This window comes from Melospiza melodia, chromosome 1, assembly GCF_035770615.1.
Source record: "Melospiza melodia melodia isolate bMelMel2 chromosome 1, bMelMel2.pri, whole genome shotgun sequence".
NCBI lineage: Eukaryota > Metazoa > Chordata > Aves > Passeriformes > Passerellidae > Melospiza > Melospiza melodia.
Window position 1 is genome coordinate 122,765,285 of NC_086194.1, and position 20,084 is coordinate 122,785,368.

Consider the following 20,084-nt stretch of genomic DNA (forward strand, 5'->3'; position numbering starts at 1 on the left):
CAGTTTTCTAACAGTGTTCCTATTTCACTTGGTCTGTACACAAAGATCCAGGGAAAGGAAACACTGCAACAAAGCCTAAGCCAACTTTGCATCAGAAAACCATGCTAGCTCTGCATGCCTTCCACCTGAATGAGGTGTCTCATTCCCTGCACAAACAAAACTACCCCACAGCTGATTACAACAAAGACACAAAAATACAGAAATCATGAAAATGGTGAAAGACAGCTCCTCTGACAGTTATCACAAAACCCTGCTATTACAAATGAAGAGTCAGAGAGAAACTCTGATATTCTCATGCACCACAAAGTAGTAACTTGCAAAAAGCATTGACTTTGATGGTTACTAGTTTTTAGTACACACTGTTTCTTTTTGTCCTCAACACCAGTAAAAGTACAAATTTCTAACAGATACTCAGACATAATAGTAATCATGAGTCTTTGATGGGTAATGGTAGCAAGTGAGCTAAGGTGAATTTACCACATGGCTTCACAGTATCACCTGTAGACGTCACTTTCACATATAAAGGGTCTATTACCTCTGTACGTGTTTAGGTAGGGGCAAAAAGTAACTTTTTCATTTGTCACCACTATTGCAAAACAGCTGAACTTGGTTCTATAAAGCCTCACCTTTCTAAAGGGGGGCTGAGAATGGGCTTATAACTGTGACTGAAGACAGATGGCTTCAACCACCTTTCTAATGTTTTGAGGATTAAGAAGTAAAGAACAGCAGCAAAACCAGTTGAATCTTCAAGATTAATATAGGTACATATAATTCACTCATTTAGTATATATATCAGCAAAACAGCCTGGCTGTTTGCAGTCTCACATCCTGAAAAAAAATGACAGCATCTATGAAACTGAAAAATTGTGGACAACTATTTTGCCTTGCTGTTATTTAATTCTCCCTGAAGTAATTTCACATGTTATTATTCATCTGAAGGCTAAAAAAGTAGAAGAAAAAGTTTCTTTGTAAAGGGAAGTGTGGAGCTTCCACACTGCTGTAGTTGTGACAACTTTTTGCGACATAAAAACAAAAAACATGCCAAGGAATTTAAGAGTATTGTTATTTAATGCACTATTTCTGCTTCAGATGCCTAAAAGGGAAGTTTCGGTTTGAAAGAAAATGTGTTTTTGTTTCTGAAAACCCTTATTAAAATGTTCACACAGCACACAGAGTTGTGTGGAAGAAAGACAAGTATTTTGCAGAAAAGAGAAAGAATATAAAAGGGGTTATTAGAGAGGCAACGTTATGCTGTTGGTAGTGAAGACTGTAAACATTTTCCTTGTAAATATTTATTTTCAAAAGTTTCTAACTTATACCTAAAACATCCTCCTGACTGAAACTTGGCTTGATGTCTGTCTCCATAATAAGCAATACAGAAAGCAATTTTGCATCTGCTTTACAACTGGATACAGAGGAAAAAAAAGAGGCTGAAAGGCTACACTGCAACATTGTATCTAAAATTGTTTTATTTTCAAGAGAAACTTTTTACAGTCATTAAGATATGCTCTGAAGTATTTCCACAAAACATCTCAGATCCAGCTGCTCTGCGTGCTGCAGAAAGCAGAGACAACATGAACTGTGGGGAGCATTCCAAAGTCTGAGATGCACAAAAGAACATACTTTATATATAAAGACATGCAGCCTGCATGTGAGATATCTGCTGTTTCACACGAGTGACCTGCTTGAAAACCTACCTTGGTGGAAATGGCCATGAGTAATGCTGTAGAACTGTGCTAACATTCATTTGTCACTCATCATTTACAGCTGCTGGTGCTGTGGAGGAGGAAGCATCCAAAACCCTTGACAGAGACTCACTAAAAGAAGCTACAACATAGCTCAGAAAACTACGTGAGCTTCAGGAGACACGGAACAAATAAGTACAAAGCCAATTATTTTTTTCCTGCTCAGTAATCAAGGTGAGATGCTGGATCAGAAGTCATACAATAGTCAGAATATCCAGCACTGTGTGTAAGAATAAGCACTGTACAGATATTCACCCTAATGCTCTCACTGAAGGACCAAGTTAAAATTAATTGATTACCTAACTTCTGTAAAAAAGTAACTTTTAGCTGCCAGTAAATTGAGCAGATCATACAAGGGCTCAATATTCTCCTACACAAAGAAGAATTATATCTATGGGAACAAGGGATATATAAAGCAAAATAATGAGTTTTAAATTGCACCAGTCTGCTGGTTCTGCCTGACCCAATATGCTGGCTTTTAACGAGGGATTCTTTTTAATCATGGTGACTCAGGTGCAGATCCCATCTGTTGATGCCAATTACAGCAGATCACCAAAAGTCTTTATTAGCTGTAAATTTAGTCAACCACTCACATTATACTTACCACATAAAGGAAAATTGATATTAATTTAGTAATTGAAATTGCACACTCTGAATGTATTACTCTTAAAAGCTGAAGTAAAATAATTTTTGATATTTAGTTGAGAAAGCCTACATTAAGAAATTATTTTAAAAAACATTTCCATCCCTAATTCAAGCTAGCAGCAGGATGCTGTGAATGCCAAGGTGGAAAGCTACCAGTCTGCACGTCAGACTCTGGTTAGTATGGAAGACAGTAACACTTCAATAAACAGGTGATTAGGCAACTCCCAGCTCTGTTAAAAGCAGATTGGTAGTCTATTACAAACTGATTAAATTTGCCACTTCTTCACTTCAAACAATTATATTTGCTCATTAACACTTGATATGTTGAATGCAGCTTAAGAACATAGGAAAATTAAATATCAATCATTCTAACTCCTCAGAGATTTAAAACTGACTCACATAATGATATTTTCCTTCAAAGAACAATAGGCATGTGCACCTGCGAAAGCTGCTGTGGAGGAGAAAAGGGAAGATGAGAAAAGTTATTTAAAGATTGATGAAAAGTAGCTATCAAGGGAATTAAGCATGCAGCTTAACTCTTGTGCTGCACTGATGTGTGCATACCTGATGAAAGTGTGTTGTAAAACAGAGCATGAACATGGCTGGCTACAGTGCAAGCTGTGGCACATGACATGCTTGTGACTAAGGCTGACCTAGAATAGAATCATAAAGTATCCTGGGACCTACAAGGATCATCAAGTCCAACTCCTGGCCCTGCATACATCAGCCCAAGAATCCCACTGTGTGCCTGAGAGTGTTGCCCAAATGCACCCTGAACTCTGACAAGCTTGGTGCTGTGACCATTTCCCTGGAACACACGGAAGCATAGACTGACATGTGAAACAAATGTGTTTCTTTCATAGTTAATGCTGAGTCCTAAAGGAGTTCTGGAGATTATTCCCAGTTACTTTATCACCTTTGCAAAACACAGTGACTGCATCTTACTGGAAGTGTACTTTGTCAGGAAGCCTGGATACTGGAGACTAACACTAACTACTCTTTAAACAATTGCATCTATCAGGATGTGGCAGAGAATCATGAAAAGCAGAAGAGTATTTTGAACCCTGTTGTGATGATAAAAAAGCTCAGATAGAGGAGGGAAAATAAACTTTCTCATGATTCTTCATCAGGCCACAGACAGAACCCGACAGAACATACAAACTTATGAGATCAGTGTTCTTCACTCCTACGAACTAGAGGTACAAACCCACTTTCCAACTGACCTTAAAAGTAACATGTTAAAGATGTAAACCACAAAAAACATCACAGCCAGATAATTTTGAGCTTGCTGTAAATTGCATGCTGATTTTTAAATTAATTTTACATTCTTCAGAGAATCTGTTTTTTACTCATTACACCATGGGAGGAAGGGGTTAGGCATTCTCATGTGCACTTAGCTGCACCTACACAGAAGACATTGATGCTACCCACCCCCAAAATTGGCAGCTGCAACTTCATATATCCTTTGCACCTTGGAAGAACAGTAATAAGAGTAGTAGTTTCTACTCCTCTTATTCTCTTTCTTGACTAGGTACTTCTTGCACCATATGAGGAAAAAACATGGCAAAGAAACTGTTGGGACTTGCTGGTGGATCTGGTAAACAGACCTTCAGCACATTATTCATATATAATTACATACTTGGTTTTAAGACCTGAAAGTACAAAACTTCAAGCTTGGTATTTGCTATTCAAGTATTATGATGCTTGTGATAAAAATGATGAGAAATTACAATAAACATTGTGATAAAACAGTACTTTAGGTGGGGACCTATGAGAAAGATCTTCTGGTTAACTTCCTGATGAAAACTTATTGCAAACGACAAGGTAAAAGCCAACTGTTTATATTTTTTTTTTTAGGTTTTTTTATTTTAAAAGTGCAAAACAACACCACCATTACGTAAATGTTAAATAGAACAAACTATTTATTTTTTGAAGAGGAGGGTGTAAAAGTCCCAAATGAATAAATCAAATGCTGCGTTTTTGTTCCTGTCTTCCTATCTGGCAGAAACCATGACAGTGGCTTGTCTGTAGAGACTGTGGGCTAAGGAACATGGTGGGTGGGCAGCAGAAGGGGAAGATGAAGCACATTTACATGGCTCATATTGTAAGATCACAAATTCTGAAAGTATAAAACTCTGGTCTAGAAGTGTAATGTTGACACTAGTGAAGTGGTTCTGGAAATAACATCTGTGCCCTGCCCCACTGTCATCTGACATGAAGCAGCATCACATTTCAGACTGTGGAGAGCTGAGGTACAGCAAGGTTTAGATACAAAACCTCCCACTGGTTTAAGTGGGGACTGGAGGCAGCAGCCTCTGGGAAACTTAAGAAACAACTTAAATCACAGCAAGATGCCTTATTTGACATGGTCAACATTTTATTTGCTTTGATAAAAAAAACATTAAAAAAGTATGTGAGCTCTGAATCCAACACATGTTAAGATTATTTGGAGCATATTATACTCAGTACTCCAGCTGGGTCCCTTAAAAGGTAGAAATAACATCTCTGGGTGGACCTCAGCTTTCTCAGATCCATGAGCAGATAAGGAAGCTCTGTCACAGACTACTATTACAAAAAATATTCCCTCCAATCAGTGGAGGAGCAATCAAATTTTCACACACGCTATCGAAGCATAGGCAGGAGATTGGCATATTGTTCAATATTATGACTAAGCAGTCACAGAAGACTCATTCTTCCCATTTGTTCCAGCTCTGAACTTGACCAAAAATATAAATAAGGACTGCATCAGAATGCAAAAATTATGTCTTTGAAGACAAGCAGAAATTGAAAATTAATTTGCTTGTTGATAAAAGAAGAGGCTCTTTTCCTAGAGCAAGCATTTAAATGACAGCCTGTAAAACTGTCTCTGTAGAACCCTGTGATGAATCCTCCTGCCAGTGTTTGGATGTCTTTCGCTCCTCTACCAAAAGCTGCTAGCTGAAGAGTTTTGTTTTTTAAGGACCTGGAGCCTAGTTATCATTGAACAGTTAAGAGAACATACATTTTCATGACACTGTTGTCTCCCTGAAGAGGTACAAAATATTTCTACCATGACTCATTTATTTTTTCATGATTAATAAAATGCTGAGTAACTTCTTTGAAAAAGGATGCATTTAGCTTTTTTACTCAAAACCTGTTTTAACACAAAGGTAAAGGACTGCTCACTTGAAAATTCTGTAACAATTCAGTTTCCTTGCTTCTACCTAAGTGATTGAGCCAACTCTACCCTGGATATTGACTGTGGCAAGAATTCATGTTATAGAGAATGAACTGCAATCCAAGTACCAAAACCTCTTAGCCTCACATAACTGGAAAGAAAGGGTGATAAACTTACCTTGTGTAGCAATGTAGTGATTTGGTCTATGATAACCCTAGAATAAATTGAAAGGAAAGAAAAAATCAGCAATTTGCACCTTCGCTATGTTCCTATGAGTGAAACTTCATTTAGGACAGTATTCAGTAAATGTTACAACAATACAAACAAAATTAGATCCAAAAGATCTTTTCAGCTGGGGAAGGGCAAGTGAGAAGGGAAACAAAAGCAAATGTATTTTCTACAAAATACTTAAGTTGCAGCCTTGTACATTAGGGGCCAGAAGTAACATGTTCTTTAGGCCCCTTGTTGGCTCTGCAGAGAATGAGCAGCATGAAATCCTCTCTAGCCCTTGCAGTTAACGGCATCAGGTGCTCACAGAATCTGAGATATTCCTTCACCTATTGCTGTTGGCTGCAAAGCCTATCCCTTTTTAAACAGTAAAAAAAATGTCAGATTTGCATTCAGCCTGGGGGAGGCAGGAGGGCATGGTGTTCACTCTAACCATGGTGGTTTGTTTATGTTTTATTTCTCAACAGGATAAAGGACTATAAGTTCTTTGATTAAATTGTTTGGTATGAACATACTTTTCCAAGAAGAACATAATACAACTCTGATGACAAGAGCAGCTTAATCACAAGTTGGCCAAGCAATAAAGTCCAATACTCTCTGCATTCTTTGCAACATGGAAAATGTTGCCAAAATTTAATTATAGCATTTTTATAGTATTTGAATTTCTGATGTGATGGGAGTGTCACCAAATGTTTAGATCATGCACCAGTATGCTGATCAATCCAGTTGTAGGAGTGTTAACATTTGAATAATAGTTATGATGCATTGTTAGTTATCAGCAGGAACAACTGAAGGCTGTAGTACACATGCCATTGCAATTTCTTTGTGAAAGAGCAAGGGGAAATGCAGTCATACTAAGTGGGAAGGAATCAAAACAACTGAAGATACTTAACATATTACAGAAAGAACAACATCACTTACAGAATTGATTTCTTTACATGACACTGAAGCAAAATTTGGAAGTCTGTGAACTGGAAGTGTTCATAGAGCTACAGAATGGGTTTTTTTCCTGCAAAGTGTTACCTAACCCTCAGTGCCTGGGATCAAACACTTCCATATCCCAGTGAAAAAAAGCATGGGAAGAAATACATCAGAACCATTGTGTCTGTGATGGTGCCATTCACTATTAACATGTTATACTGACAGCACGACAACTGCAGTAATAACTGCATGCAAGAGCAAAATTAAAGCTGCCTCTGTACTAGAAAAAACAGTGTTTCTAGCAGAAACCTGACTAGCAAATTATAAACAAACATGCTGTGTTTTCTGGCAGAATAGTCTTTGGAGGATGCCTGCAGTCCTCCAAGCTTTGCAAATGAAGCCATCTGCTGAGGCTAGAAAGGGTCACATTCTCTCCATCCTTTTGTACTCCATAAACAACAAAAAAAAAGTTCCTATGCAGATCTCTCTCGGCATTTTGTATGAAACTGTATAATCCAAATCTTTATTTCTCATATCTCATAACATTTTAGAGTAAGATCCAAATCTGACACAGGAACATACTACCAGCCTAAAATGAGAACAATCCTGAATGGTGGAGAAAATGTGAAAGTGAATTCAGATCTAAGTTCCCAATGTGAACTCTCTCCTTCCTTTCATGACAGATTACTCCCTTCAGAGATTAGTGTGGTGTCTAACTAAATATATTTCCACATGTGCATTCACTACATGGTGACTGTGCAATTCTTTCAAACAGCAAGGGACTGAGCAGAAATCTGAGCTTAGTCTAATGATTCTTGAATGTGCTTATAAACATCAGTAACAAGAGATATCTTCAGAAAGTTCCCTCAGACTTCATATTGTTACAACTGAAGTACCTAATTTTCTTGCATAGCTCTAGTTCCTCCACATTCTGAGAAAAAATACCTGTTACATTCCTGTTTCATACTAGTAATTAAATCTGAACTGCAAAATCTGACACTATTAAAAAAAAAAACAAACCAAGCCTGCTGAACAAGAAATCTTTAGCAGGCACAATTTCCTAAGAAGCAGCAATTGTTTTACTTAGCCTAACATCCAGCACTCTGTGTAAACAGTAAAAATACTAACTTTTCTATCCATAGACTTGTGGCTTTAGATAAATAATATTGGCCTTTAAATGATTTTCAATTCTACTTTTGAGCTCATTCTTTCAACCAGAAACACCTTGTCTCTTAAAGAATTTATTTTAATGTAAAACATTAAGTTAACATGATGCAGAATGAACAAAGAAGCCACTTTCAATAATTAAACAGCCTACATATTTAATGAAATGTCTTGCTCGCATTAGAAATACTGGTTAACAGCTGCAGAATATACTTTGAAGGCGACTTAAAAGTGCAGAGATGACAAGAGACTGCAAATCTCTGCATTAGGCATTACGGAGTTTTGTCACATTAATATGCAAACAGCTTTCCTTTAAATGTGGAATGATGCCAAGCTGTTGCCAGAAAGTGAAAATAACATTTTGCTAGCCCATATAAGCACCAGCAGGCAAAGTAGCCATACAGTGTTCCTGGCAAGGTTTCAGTCTAGTGGCAGTTGGAGGAAATGACTCATTTCATTCACTGATTGACAAACCTTTGAGGCTTTTCTCTTCCTTTAGTGCACACCTAGCTTCCAAAGGTAGCACCCTCCAGTGCTAAACAATGTTACCAGCTGTTACTAGCTGTGGTATCCGTTACAAATTGTGAATAATGTGAGAATAATAAGAGTTCCCTCTTTGACTGAACACAACATTAGGCTTGTTGACTACATCAGGATACGCACATCGATATAATTCCCATTGATGTAATCGGAACTTGTTTCTCCTTCGATAGGCTGCAATCTCACTCGAGAATGATCATCTGAAAAGGGAACAATGGACAGGAAAAAAAAGTAATTAAAGACATATCCAGTAACACAGGCCTAATCAAAATATTCCTTTATAGTCAAACTAAAACCTTAGAAATTGCAAGTTCATGCTTATTTTGTTGAACATGAAAACTGTATCTACATTTAATTCTCATTTCAGTCATTCACAGGCTTTCCAGTATGAGTTTTCAGTATGAGTTTCTTAAATCTTATAATGTGAAACCCACTACAATTATCACTTTTGCCTTGACCCCCTGCTTTTGTCAACAAAATAACATTAAGTTGTCAAAGGTTTATTCATTTGGAAATGCTTCTGCCAGTACTGAGGAGGAGCTGAAGTCATTCAAGACATAATGCCACCTCAGAGTTTTTGAACTTGTTATCTTTTCAGTAAGAGAGAAAGCAAAACACAGTAATGGCAAAACCCAAGCAGTAAGACAATGGCTTTGTCACTGAATTTTGCTCCATTGTGGTCATCTGTAGCTATCCAGGACTGTGAAAACACTTCCAACTTCATTTTATAAATTCCAATCCAAAACATCATGAATTCATCTTACAACAGCTGCCTCTTCTTCTCTATGATATAGGAATTGCTAGAGGCTAGTTTCCACTCTGCACAAGAATATCTGTAGGCTGGCAGGGCTCCTTCTTCTCGGAGACTTTGTAAGCTCCTCTTAAAACACAATTTGAGGGTAGGATCTCAAGGATAGAGAGATGGTAAGCAGCCACTTTATTGCTGCCTTGTTTATGAGGTACTCTTGCTAATTAGATACCTGTGTATTATTGTTTTGCTGCCTGCCTGCTGAGCTAATATTACTTGCAGCTGATGTTAACCCTTCATGAGGGTCGTTATTTTGCTGTAAATGTAAATAATCATTAAAACACCCAAACCTGCCACCTGTGTTCTGAACAGCTAGTTCTGAAGCTTTAAAATTCCTAAAAGGTAGCAAATAAATGAAATAACCTAAGTGGCTTAAAAACCCAACTTCATTATAAGTAGCATAATTTCAGCCCACATTATGGTGGAGGAAGACCAGGGCAAGTGCTTCTTAAAATAGCATTGTTTTAAAATTGCAAGTCAAGACAGAAACTGGTCGAGGTGAGTTCCTCCCCCCTTCCTCCTATGCTCCAAGTCTTAGGAAATAGAGATCTCAGAGCCTCATTTATTTCCCTGGGACTCCCTTGGGAGAGAGAAAGGGCGTGCTACAACCCCAAACACCATAAATCAGAATGAATTAAAATTCCATCTCCAGGTTCCACACACTGCTATTTTCTTGGAATTATTTCATTCAACAATCTTCAAGAATGAGGTTTTCAAACATGCTGGAATATGTGAATCAGTTATGTTAATCAGGTCAGCATTTTCAGCCTTTTTATTCACTTTTCCAAGAATAAAAACTTATGGAGCTGTGACTTTCCATCACATAACCCCTGCTTGTCTGACTCTACCAAGCTATGCTTATCCAAGTGCTTTGCTATTCTATGCTTAATTAAGCTATTTATCAGTTTCTTCAGAACAGCGGTTTGGCTCACAGGATCTTAATCCTAAAAATCCATCTTACTTAAGAAAGATACTAAGAAACTTTCTAAGCTCCAGCCATGCCTGCTGCTTTTACAGTTTTGGGACTTGATCCAACCTCTGCTAAATTTAGCAGACTCAGAAGTCAAGCTTGCTTGGACTCATAGTGTATCTTCATCTATATTTTCATGATTATGTTGCTTTACAGGCATTCTCACCAGGACAGCTCAGGCTAGTAAAAATCTACACTTTTGCATTTCTTGAATTGCAGAGGGCAAGGTTCAGCTGTCTAAGCACAAAACATCTCATGGCACTTTATACGGGCACCAGGATACACTGCCTAGCTTTCAGCTGCCACTCTGGAATAACGCGTCTCTCATATTTACTGTGCTGCATTCGTTGGTCTTGCATCTTCCCAGGCCATGTGAAATGGCATCACATGTCTATACTTAGGTAACTGAAACCCCCATCTGATCACCTGCCTAGAAATGAGCACCCTATTGGACAAAACAAGCTTAGATTTTCCTCCAAGAAACATCTTTAAAATGTAAATTTATGTCATTTGACTGATTTATACAATTGTATAATATGCAGTTTCTTTTCTTTACATTTCCATTATTTTGTTACTTTTCTTGCAATAACTCTTGCTTTGATTAAGCAAAAAAAAAGTTATTTTATACCTATGTCTTCATATCATCTCTTCCCCATTTTCCTTCTCATATGAATTTTTTTAGTACTGCATTCTTAGCTAGGTTTCTGGGAATTCTAGAGGTAATGGACTGTCCAATACCCATTTATTTCCAGTGGAACTGGAGTGACTCCCTTTTTTTTATTGCTTTGAGAACTCAAGTTAACTCCTTACTGCATGGCAACACTTGTTAAATTGAAAAAAATCCTTATGTCAACACAAAGAAATGTTACTGTGTCTGGGCTGTGCTTCTGTCAAGCAGATTTAAAACTAAGAGGTACAACAAGCCATATTGTTCAATACGTGTGTTGGTTCTTAAATAGTCTCTAGATTAACTGTCTATATTTTTAAGGTATTTTTTCCTTTATACTTCAGCTGCTCTTGACAGATTATGCAGCTTTTAAATACTCTCTTTTCCATCTCACTGTTATTTTGATACCCTTCCATTAGGAGACCTAATTTAACTTTCCACTGATCACTTAAGCTTTTAAAATTATGTATCTTAGGATAAATTTGTCTTTGTGGAATATGGTAATAGATAACAAATATAAGCATTTTATTCTCTCTTGCCTCATGTTACCTACAACATGGATATGCCAGCCTGCAGACTGTGATCTCTAACAAGCCCCTTGAGCACCTGCTTGATTAGCATGCCCAGCCAATGACCCTTTCTTGGACGTGCACTCCCAATTCTCTGCAAATCAAACCTTTTATAAATGTCTTACCTAAAATCTTTAGCTGCTTTTAAAAGCTGTGATCAATACTCTCTTCTCCTTTAGTCAATACTGAGTTAGGTGAAAACAAATACAGAACCCCTCCCATCCCCTCAAGATCTCTCCTGAGGAAAAAACAAATAAATTTTACCAAAATCCATGCCGAACCCCACACAGTCATGGCAGAAACATAATTTTTCTTGGGTGATGAAAGATTCATTTAGCAGGTTCATGCTGGGTATAGTTTGTAATGAGAAAACATGAAGGTTTCTTTGTTAAGCAAAGAAAGAATATGTTTTCTGTGGGTGACATGACTGTGATCATGATTCAACTTTTTGCAGCCACTGTCATAAAGTGGGCAGGGCACACTTGTAGCCAACTAAATGCACATCACGTGGGTAACATAAAGCATATTAAAATTTTGACAATCTCCTGCAACGCTGGATGCTTGTTGCTATTGTTTTAGCTCCCTCTGAGAACAATAATGACTACAAGCAATAATATAACAGTAGTATCTTGGGGAAAATTAAAACAAAGAGGGTAAATGGATAGAAAAAAATATGCTATGCAGAAAAAAATATACATTTTATTATAATCATGTACCCATAGTTAGTGGCATCTAAACCACCGCATTTTTAAGTGTTTGAACATAGCATAAAAGAGCAATTTATTAAAATGCTTTTAAGCTGAAGCATGTATTTTATACAATTATCTGGGCCAAATTTTCAAAAGTAGACCACTCAAATTGTACCCTCAGACTGAGAAATGCAATTATTTATCCAGGAGAAAAACACATGAAGTAATTAAAAAGTTAACTACTCCATTTGCATGCACGTATTTAACAACAACAAATGACAAATTGAACGACAAACTGTGGGCAGGTTCAGCTTTTCTTTAAAGATACTGCCTTAAATTCTACTAGATCTTAATTTTAACTTGAGTTGTCTTTGTTTTCACAGCCACATAAACAGAAAATGTTATTGATAAAAACTCCATCCAACTGTCTCCCTCTGCTAAATACTGAGGACATTTCAAGTAAATTGAGATCTAAATGTCCCAAGTTATATTTCGCCTTGTAGAAAGCATTCAGTATCACTTGTAATTGTCATTGATTTGTGTATCTGATATCTTTTATGTGTTGTCCCTTGGCTATTCATCACTTGATTACCTCAGACATAAAGCTCTAGCAGTTTTCCAACTTTCTTCCACCAAAGGGTGTCAAAGTTTAAGACAATGTCTAACATGACATTAAAAGAGGGGAGTGACACACTAAACCTGACTACAAGAGAAGATCCATTGTAATAGGCTTGTACTGGAAAAAAATTAATAAAGCAAGGATAAGCATTAAACTACTTTGTATTTCCTATTTTTGACTTTGGTACTTTTACTCAACTGATTGGCTGTTATTCATATAATGTATTGCTACATCCTCACAAAATAACAAGTTTTTTATACATTAAATATTGCTGAGAGGGAAACAAGCAAAACCGTATCTAATTTATCTGCTTTTGCATATGCACCAGCCCATCATGAGAATCACATTTCTCTAGAAGATTTAATTTCCTTTTTCAGTATACAGCACAATGTACATCCAAAATACACAGCAATACTATCACATCCACTCAAAACCATGTGGCAGACCATCTCTTGCTTAATTTGCCTCTGCCTCCATCTGCATTTCCTGTGGGGTCTCATTCTGCAGCAAGCTACAGAGCTGTTTTCTCTCTGCAGACAGTCTCAGCCCAGCTGGGCCCTATTCACATCACTTACTGTAGGTCACTAAGCTGGGAGCTGTTCTCTCCAGACTTGTTACACATGCACTGCAGAGAGACCTCCTGAGGTGGAGATTCAGAAGCACACAAACGGGCTCTATTTCAGAACCCTCTCTCTAGAGGACCAGTCCTTCTCTCTGTCAAGACCATGTGGTTCACTGATGCGGAAACACAGGCAGGTATGTGCCTGGACAAACACCTGAGATAGGTGCTGAAGTTAGTGCAAATATGCATGACATGCTCCTTCCACAGGTCCTCCAAATGTTGAGACAATCAGCATAGCTTATCCTCTGCTGGGCTATGTATGATTTCTGAACTCAGCAGTACCATTGAAAGATCCCTCCCTAAACACCACTCTTCATCTTCATGCTTACAAAACAAGGTGACAGCTGCTTATTTCTCTGCTTATACCTGCTCATGGTCATCTGGCTGGCTGCTAAAAACACATACACTCCACATCTTAAATTTAGATTTTAAAGTGAAAAAACAGGGAAAGGATCATCTCCTACATACACACTGAGAATCTACCTTTAAGTGCAACAAGAGCAGTGTATAAGTAATATAATTTTACTGAACTTGATATATTTCCTGCCTCCATGTTCATGTGCAACATCTCTAGTCACAGTGCTTTGGAACTCTCATACTGCAAGATTTATGGGATCATAAATCTTGTGAGGGATCACTCACCAAAGCATGTTATTATCTCCTCAAGTTATTTGATTATTAGTGTGTCTAATCCTTTTTAAGACTGGAATTTTAAAGTAAAACATAAAGGTACCTTTTTTCCTTGGAGTCTGTCTAGCATAAGTCAGGATAGCTGTCTCTGTTACTGTGGAACCCTTAAGCACCAGTACTGTCAGCTCCTAAAATACCCAGAAGCTAATACCAAGGTATTGTTGTGGGTAAGTCTTGTGCTAAGCTGGCAGGAGCAGTTTGGGACCTGTTAGAGCTGAGTAGTGGTTCAAGGTGCTGTTCTCCACTAGCCAAATTCTGATCACAGGATGGAAGGTAGACAGAAAGGCAGTGGAGAAAATCCACTAAACCTGACAGTTTTCTCTAGAAATAAAAAAAGAAACATTTTCCCTCATTTTTATTTTCTTAATTAGGAAAAAGGAATATAAGCCCGATGCAAGCACAAGGCTGGTGGTCATTCTTATCCAGATCTGAAGCGAAGTTAACAAAGCGCACAATTATGCTGCCAACACTCACATGCAATGATATTCCCATATCTATTTTTCATTCTGTTCTCATCTTTCTTAGCTGAATCCCATGGTGCAGACTGTCCTTCAAAGAAACTCTAAAAAAAGGAAAAAAAGTGACATTAAGAAAAGCATGCAGCAACAGTTACCTTACGGCTAAACGAAAGACAAAGGCAAACAGTACTTGTGGGTACTGGTGTTAAAGTGTCATTTAAATGATTCATTATTGAGCAAAAATACGAGTTTCCTGTTTAAATGGTATTTATGCATAGCTCCAGATGTTACTTAAAATTTGACATGAGATTATCTGTGTAATAGCAACAAGAATTATTTGCAAGTGAAGTGCTATTAAACCTTTCCAAATCTGCTTTCTTGCAACACTGAGAGTCCTTCACTTGAGCTATCCAGATTCCCTGTACAGTTCTCATACACACATGGGAAGCTGAAGGAGCTTCATCATCAGTGTTGGAGCTGCTCCAGTATTTGAGTGTAGAAATTACAGACTGTACTGATATGTTTTATTTTTGACATATCCCAAGCTTCATTTACTTGCTGGCAGATGACCTCATGGATCAAAACATACACAGGCATTTAAAAAACCATGGATTCAACTAGCACATGTCTTTTTTTTTTTTTTTTCTCTTAAACACAATTTACAACATCACGACAATGATTATTTTCTCAGAGAATAAAATCAATGTGATTTTGTGAAAGATATATCTCATATCCACCAAACTGCTGTCATTTAGCAAATAAATCTCATGTAAACAAGAAAGTTGAAGGTGCTAACAGTTTAATTTTACATTAATAAAACACAGAAGCTGCCAAAAGGGCATCAAGCAAGTAGTTATGCCCTATATATGTCCTGTGCTTTCTGGGGTGTAAAAGAGCGGTTGCACAATCTCCTAATTTATGCACTGTATCCATGAGTCATATGATGCAGATACATTTTAAAATTTTGTATTGAAATATTAATCTTGTGTTAAAAAATACTTTGTTGCCAAGCAAAGTACTGGAATTATATAATTATTGTGACCAGCCCTAAATCTGTCTTCATCTCTTTACTGGAATGACCAGTAGATTAAATCTTTTGTACTACACTAAAGACTAAATAGAGAAAACACTGCGAAGTTTGTATCTCTTGCAAGATCTCAAGACATTCTGAGTGGTTTAAAACAGATAATGCCCATAAAACCATCTACAATCAGTGTCTTTTACCCTCAAATTTAAAAAAAAGGTGTTTTTAGAATCCCAATGATTTCCAATAACAAAGAGCATAAAAGTCAAACCAAACCCTTGATCTCTTGCTGAAGTCAATAGAACACGAGGGCATTCAGAGTCTAAAATGGCTATTCTTTTCACAAGTTTCCTAGTGTGCTGGTTTCCAATTTATGATATAGAAATTCCTGGGAATACATGGACTACTTCTAAAATGTTTATAAATAATAACTCAAGGAAACCGTAAGCCTTGTCAGTGGCTTCAATTTGTTTTTCCCTTCATCTTTTCACACTTCCTTTGAAAATTTTAAACAGTTTGGAAACTGAAATGACTAAAACCCACTAATACAAATAAATTTCTCCTTACTCATAACATACTATCATTGGGTACAGCTCTGAGAAACATTGATTGCTACCAGGATAGAGAAGTGTAACCGTGTGAATCCTGAGATGATTTACAGCTTTGGGGCTCTTTGCCAAAAAGGCGTCAATCGTTATCTGATTATAGATTTGCCAATGGCATCTAAAGCAAGCAGGCCCTCCCACTCTAGAGCACTCTCAACTCAGGCTGGATGGAAATTACTTTTCTAGTAATTCAGCCAAACTGCATAAGGAATGACTCTCTGTGGGCAAAGATCTATGCCTCAATTTCTTGTAAAGTTCAGACTCTCAGACAAAGCTGGGTGATGAACAATTAAACATGGTTAAAGGCAAAGTAGAAATGGAAATGGTCAGCAGCAAAGCTCTAAAGACACAATAAACCAACAATTCATCTGACCTAAAATTTAAAAATTCTAGTTTTTTTACAGTCCTTCTCATAGAGACTAATGCACAGAATTGATCCATAAGACACTACCCAGCAAGTGGTTTTGAGTTTAATTCAGTAGGCATCACATGTGCTGTCACAAAGAAAGAGTCCTGCTGACACAGCTTCTGGGCCCACACCTTGAAATACAGACGACCCAAATATTCTCCAAGAGACATCTTGCTTCTCTCTGTCCCACTAATGAACTTTTAAAAAATTGCTTCAAACCAATTGAATAAAGTAAACCTCTGGAGGCAACTGGGAAAGATTTAGATGGTGCTGAATTCAGGGAAGAAATACAATGGGCAATGTACTGGTTTTGGAAACTCATTTGCGTCTCAGATGCAATGTACGAGTTCTACTTCTCCCAAGTGTTTGGAACTTCTGAAAACAATGATAACTTTAATGAGCCTTACAGATAAACCATCTTCTAAAACTTTATCCACAACAAAGATAATTCTGTTCCTTAGAACATATGTATATCAAACCTCACACAACAGCAAATACCAGGAAACAGATTTACATTTCCAGCTACTGCTTACTGATTTCACTTTCTTTATTAAAAATGTATTACAGAAAAGGAACTTCAGATATTTATTTTTGAGTTTTTATCAATAAATTAGTGAATGAAATAAAACATATCACATGGGGAAAATAAGACATAATTTATGTATATCCATTTTTCTTTTTAATTCATTTTGGGATACATACTGGTGTTACAGTGAGAAGAGTACAGCAAAGATAATTGAAGGAAGAGGTATTACAGCACAAAAGCATAAAAAATCCAGTTATTGTAAAAGACAGCTGGAGTGTCATTTCCTAAATTCCCCGTGTGCTGCCATTACACAAACTGCAACAGAACGATAATCCACAATGTACTGTAAGGAGAAATCTCATTTGTCCCAAAAGTAAAGAACAGAGCAGATATTTCATAACAGATGATCTGTCAAGATCTTTCCTTACTTTTGAGAAATACACGTTTCATTACAGAAATTTTTTAAATCTCTTTTCTGACATATCACTCTCCAGGGATGCTGCTGCACAGCAGCCCACACATCATCTTTGTGGCTATTCATTCTAATTCAAACTTACAAGTTTCTTAAAACTGTGGACTGTTAGGAAGAAATATGGCCCCCAAACAGCTTCACTCCACCAAATGCTTGGCAAGGGCAATGGAGAACTGAAAATGAGTATAGGACATTTCTCAAATAATTTAAAATAAGTATTTCTTCAGCTTGAAATCACACAGAAGCTGGCTACCCAGCCTCCGTGATCTTCTTGAAAAATGAAATGCGCTTCAAGCCAGCTGTTGTTACAGCAGACATTTCAGTATGCATGTCAGCTGCCATTCTGTTAGTAGAAAATATTACAATAATTAGGATAAAAGCACTTTCTGAAGAAAAATTAATTACAGAGAACTGCTTTATATGCAACATGAAAACTGGTCAGTGATGCAGGAGCAGGATCATCTTAGGATGAATGTAATACTTTCGCGTGCTTTCACTCAATATTGCAGTGGTTACCATTAAAAATTAAATATTTGCCAAGGGCTAATTCACTGTGACCCTCAGACTAGAAAATAACTGCAATATCTCAAATGAGAAGAGGAGATAATCATTGCAAATACAGATTTTTTAGATTATTCCCTTTCCTAATTTAAAATTCATAAGGCAAAAAAAAAAAATTGGAAAGGACTATATAAAAGCACTGTTTGAAGAGGTTGGAATATGGAGAACAGGGTGAGATCTTCAGAATAAAATCTGTATCTCTCTTGATTGTCATCTTTGCCAACGCACTTTCTATCCCACATTTCATGTTTCCAGATAAAGATACTTTAAAAAAATATCTATTTCTAAGTGCTTTAAGGTCTGCAAATGTAAAGTGTGGAATTACTATTTTTATTATTAGTCAAAAGACCAAGCAGCAACTTTTCCAAAAAACACTTTGTAGTTGCTAGGTGACAACAGTGTAGTCTCTTACAATGTTATTTACAAAATACAAACTCTTATGTAAAGAAATGAGAAGTTAAGGATATCATGAAGCTCTCTCTGCCTACTTAATAAACAAGAATATTATTTTTAGGTACAAAGACATGCTACTGCACTGTGTAACAATCCTAAGTTTGACCTGTGAATTTGTTTTTAAATGTATCAGTCTTTATGGTATCTGATTCTCTCTACTGACTCGAGTTTCTTCACTGGTAACTTTCATTTCCCATTGCCATTTCTAAATAACCAGATTATGATGCATTTTAACAACATTGATTTCATGTATCCAGTTATAAATACCTCTGGATTTGTTTTTAAGTTACATGCAGAGAGTTATGCACACTGTGTACTTTAAGCCAGACCAGACAACTAAAGTGATCCTAATGGAGGTCCTTGTCTAAACTCAATTAGCTAGAGAAGAAACTTGTATTTCTACAATAGCCCTTTGAGTTGCACCTAAATTAGATGCCTAAAATGCCCTGAATTTGATAGTGAAGATTCATTACTAGTTTAACACTAATGCTGTGTCCATTTTATATGTGGAGATTACAGATGGGAAAAAATGCATCCATTAAAGTCTGAGTAAAAATCTTAGGGTCACATGAGACTCTTTGTATTTACAAACCCTACTACATTCACATTTAAGCAAGTCCATAAATGTTTGGAGGACAAGGATCTTCAGGCTCATTTAATGAACACTGCAAGATTTGTGAGTGCAGTAAATCTGTCAGTTCACTGGATTTTCAGTATTCAGAATCTGCTAAATATCTGGAAAATTAGGATGTTCTTGTGACTTAACAACATTAACTGTTTTGGTTTTTTTAAACAGAAAATTGAAATAATCAAGTTCCATTTGTTGATAAATCAGTATTTAGACTATTAAGGAATTTAAAAAGATCCCTGAAAGTTATGTTAAAAAAAAATCTGCTAGTCACTTTGAGGGAAGCTTTCATAATTGAAAATGCATCACCTGTAGGTAATAGATCTCCCCAAGTGTTTGGGAGCAGTGGCAAATGATTTCAGTAACGGCAACCCCCAGTTTGCAAGCAGCTCTTACTTCAGTCATTGCTTTGGTCACTGAGAGCATCTGTGGATGACAGCCTGCCACTAGAGAATATATTCACCATCACCTTTCCTTCTCTGTCAGCTTCAATCACTGAGAATTATGTCCAGTTTTCAAATAATGGAATTTAAAAAAAAACATTTTACTGTGCCTGTCCTTGAAAAGTGTCTGTTGCAAGAGCCAATGTGAAAATCTATCTCATCAATGTAAACTGCCTTTAGAAGCTATAAAGCACTGACTGGTGTGTTACTGTAGCCTAAGTCTGAACACAGAAGAAAAAAAAACCCAAAGCCCAATAAAGACTGTAGCAAATAGAATATATTGAGGTTATTGTTAAAACTTCCTGCTGTGCTCAGATTCTTCTGGTAAAATTAGGCTGATAGTTTAGATAAGGTTTTCTATGAGTGAGAGGTAAAATGCAGATCACTTTTAAAGCAGATACAGAGTTAATAGTCTGACATACAGCACTTCTCTGATATTGTTCCCAATGCTTCTTTATGTGGTTGTTCCTC

General features: G+C 36.9%; 1 protein-coding gene across 9 annotated transcripts in view; it reads right to left on the reverse strand.

The window, feature by feature from the left end:
• Positions 1-20,084, reverse strand: part of PTPRM (protein tyrosine phosphatase receptor type M) — a 441,289-nt gene that overhangs the window by 46,508 nt on the left and 374,697 nt on the right. For all 9 annotated transcript variants that reach the window (XM_063166391.1, XM_063166383.1, XM_063166378.1 and 6 more), the window contains 3 exons: positions 14,509-14,596; positions 8,524-8,600; positions 5,725-5,761 (listed from right to left, as the gene is read on the reverse strand). In XM_063166391.1, coding sequence (XP_063022461.1) covers positions 5,725-5,761; positions 8,524-8,600; positions 14,509-14,596 — 202 coding nt within the window. The remainder of the gene's footprint in view (positions 1-5,724; positions 5,762-8,523; positions 8,601-14,508; positions 14,597-20,084) is intronic.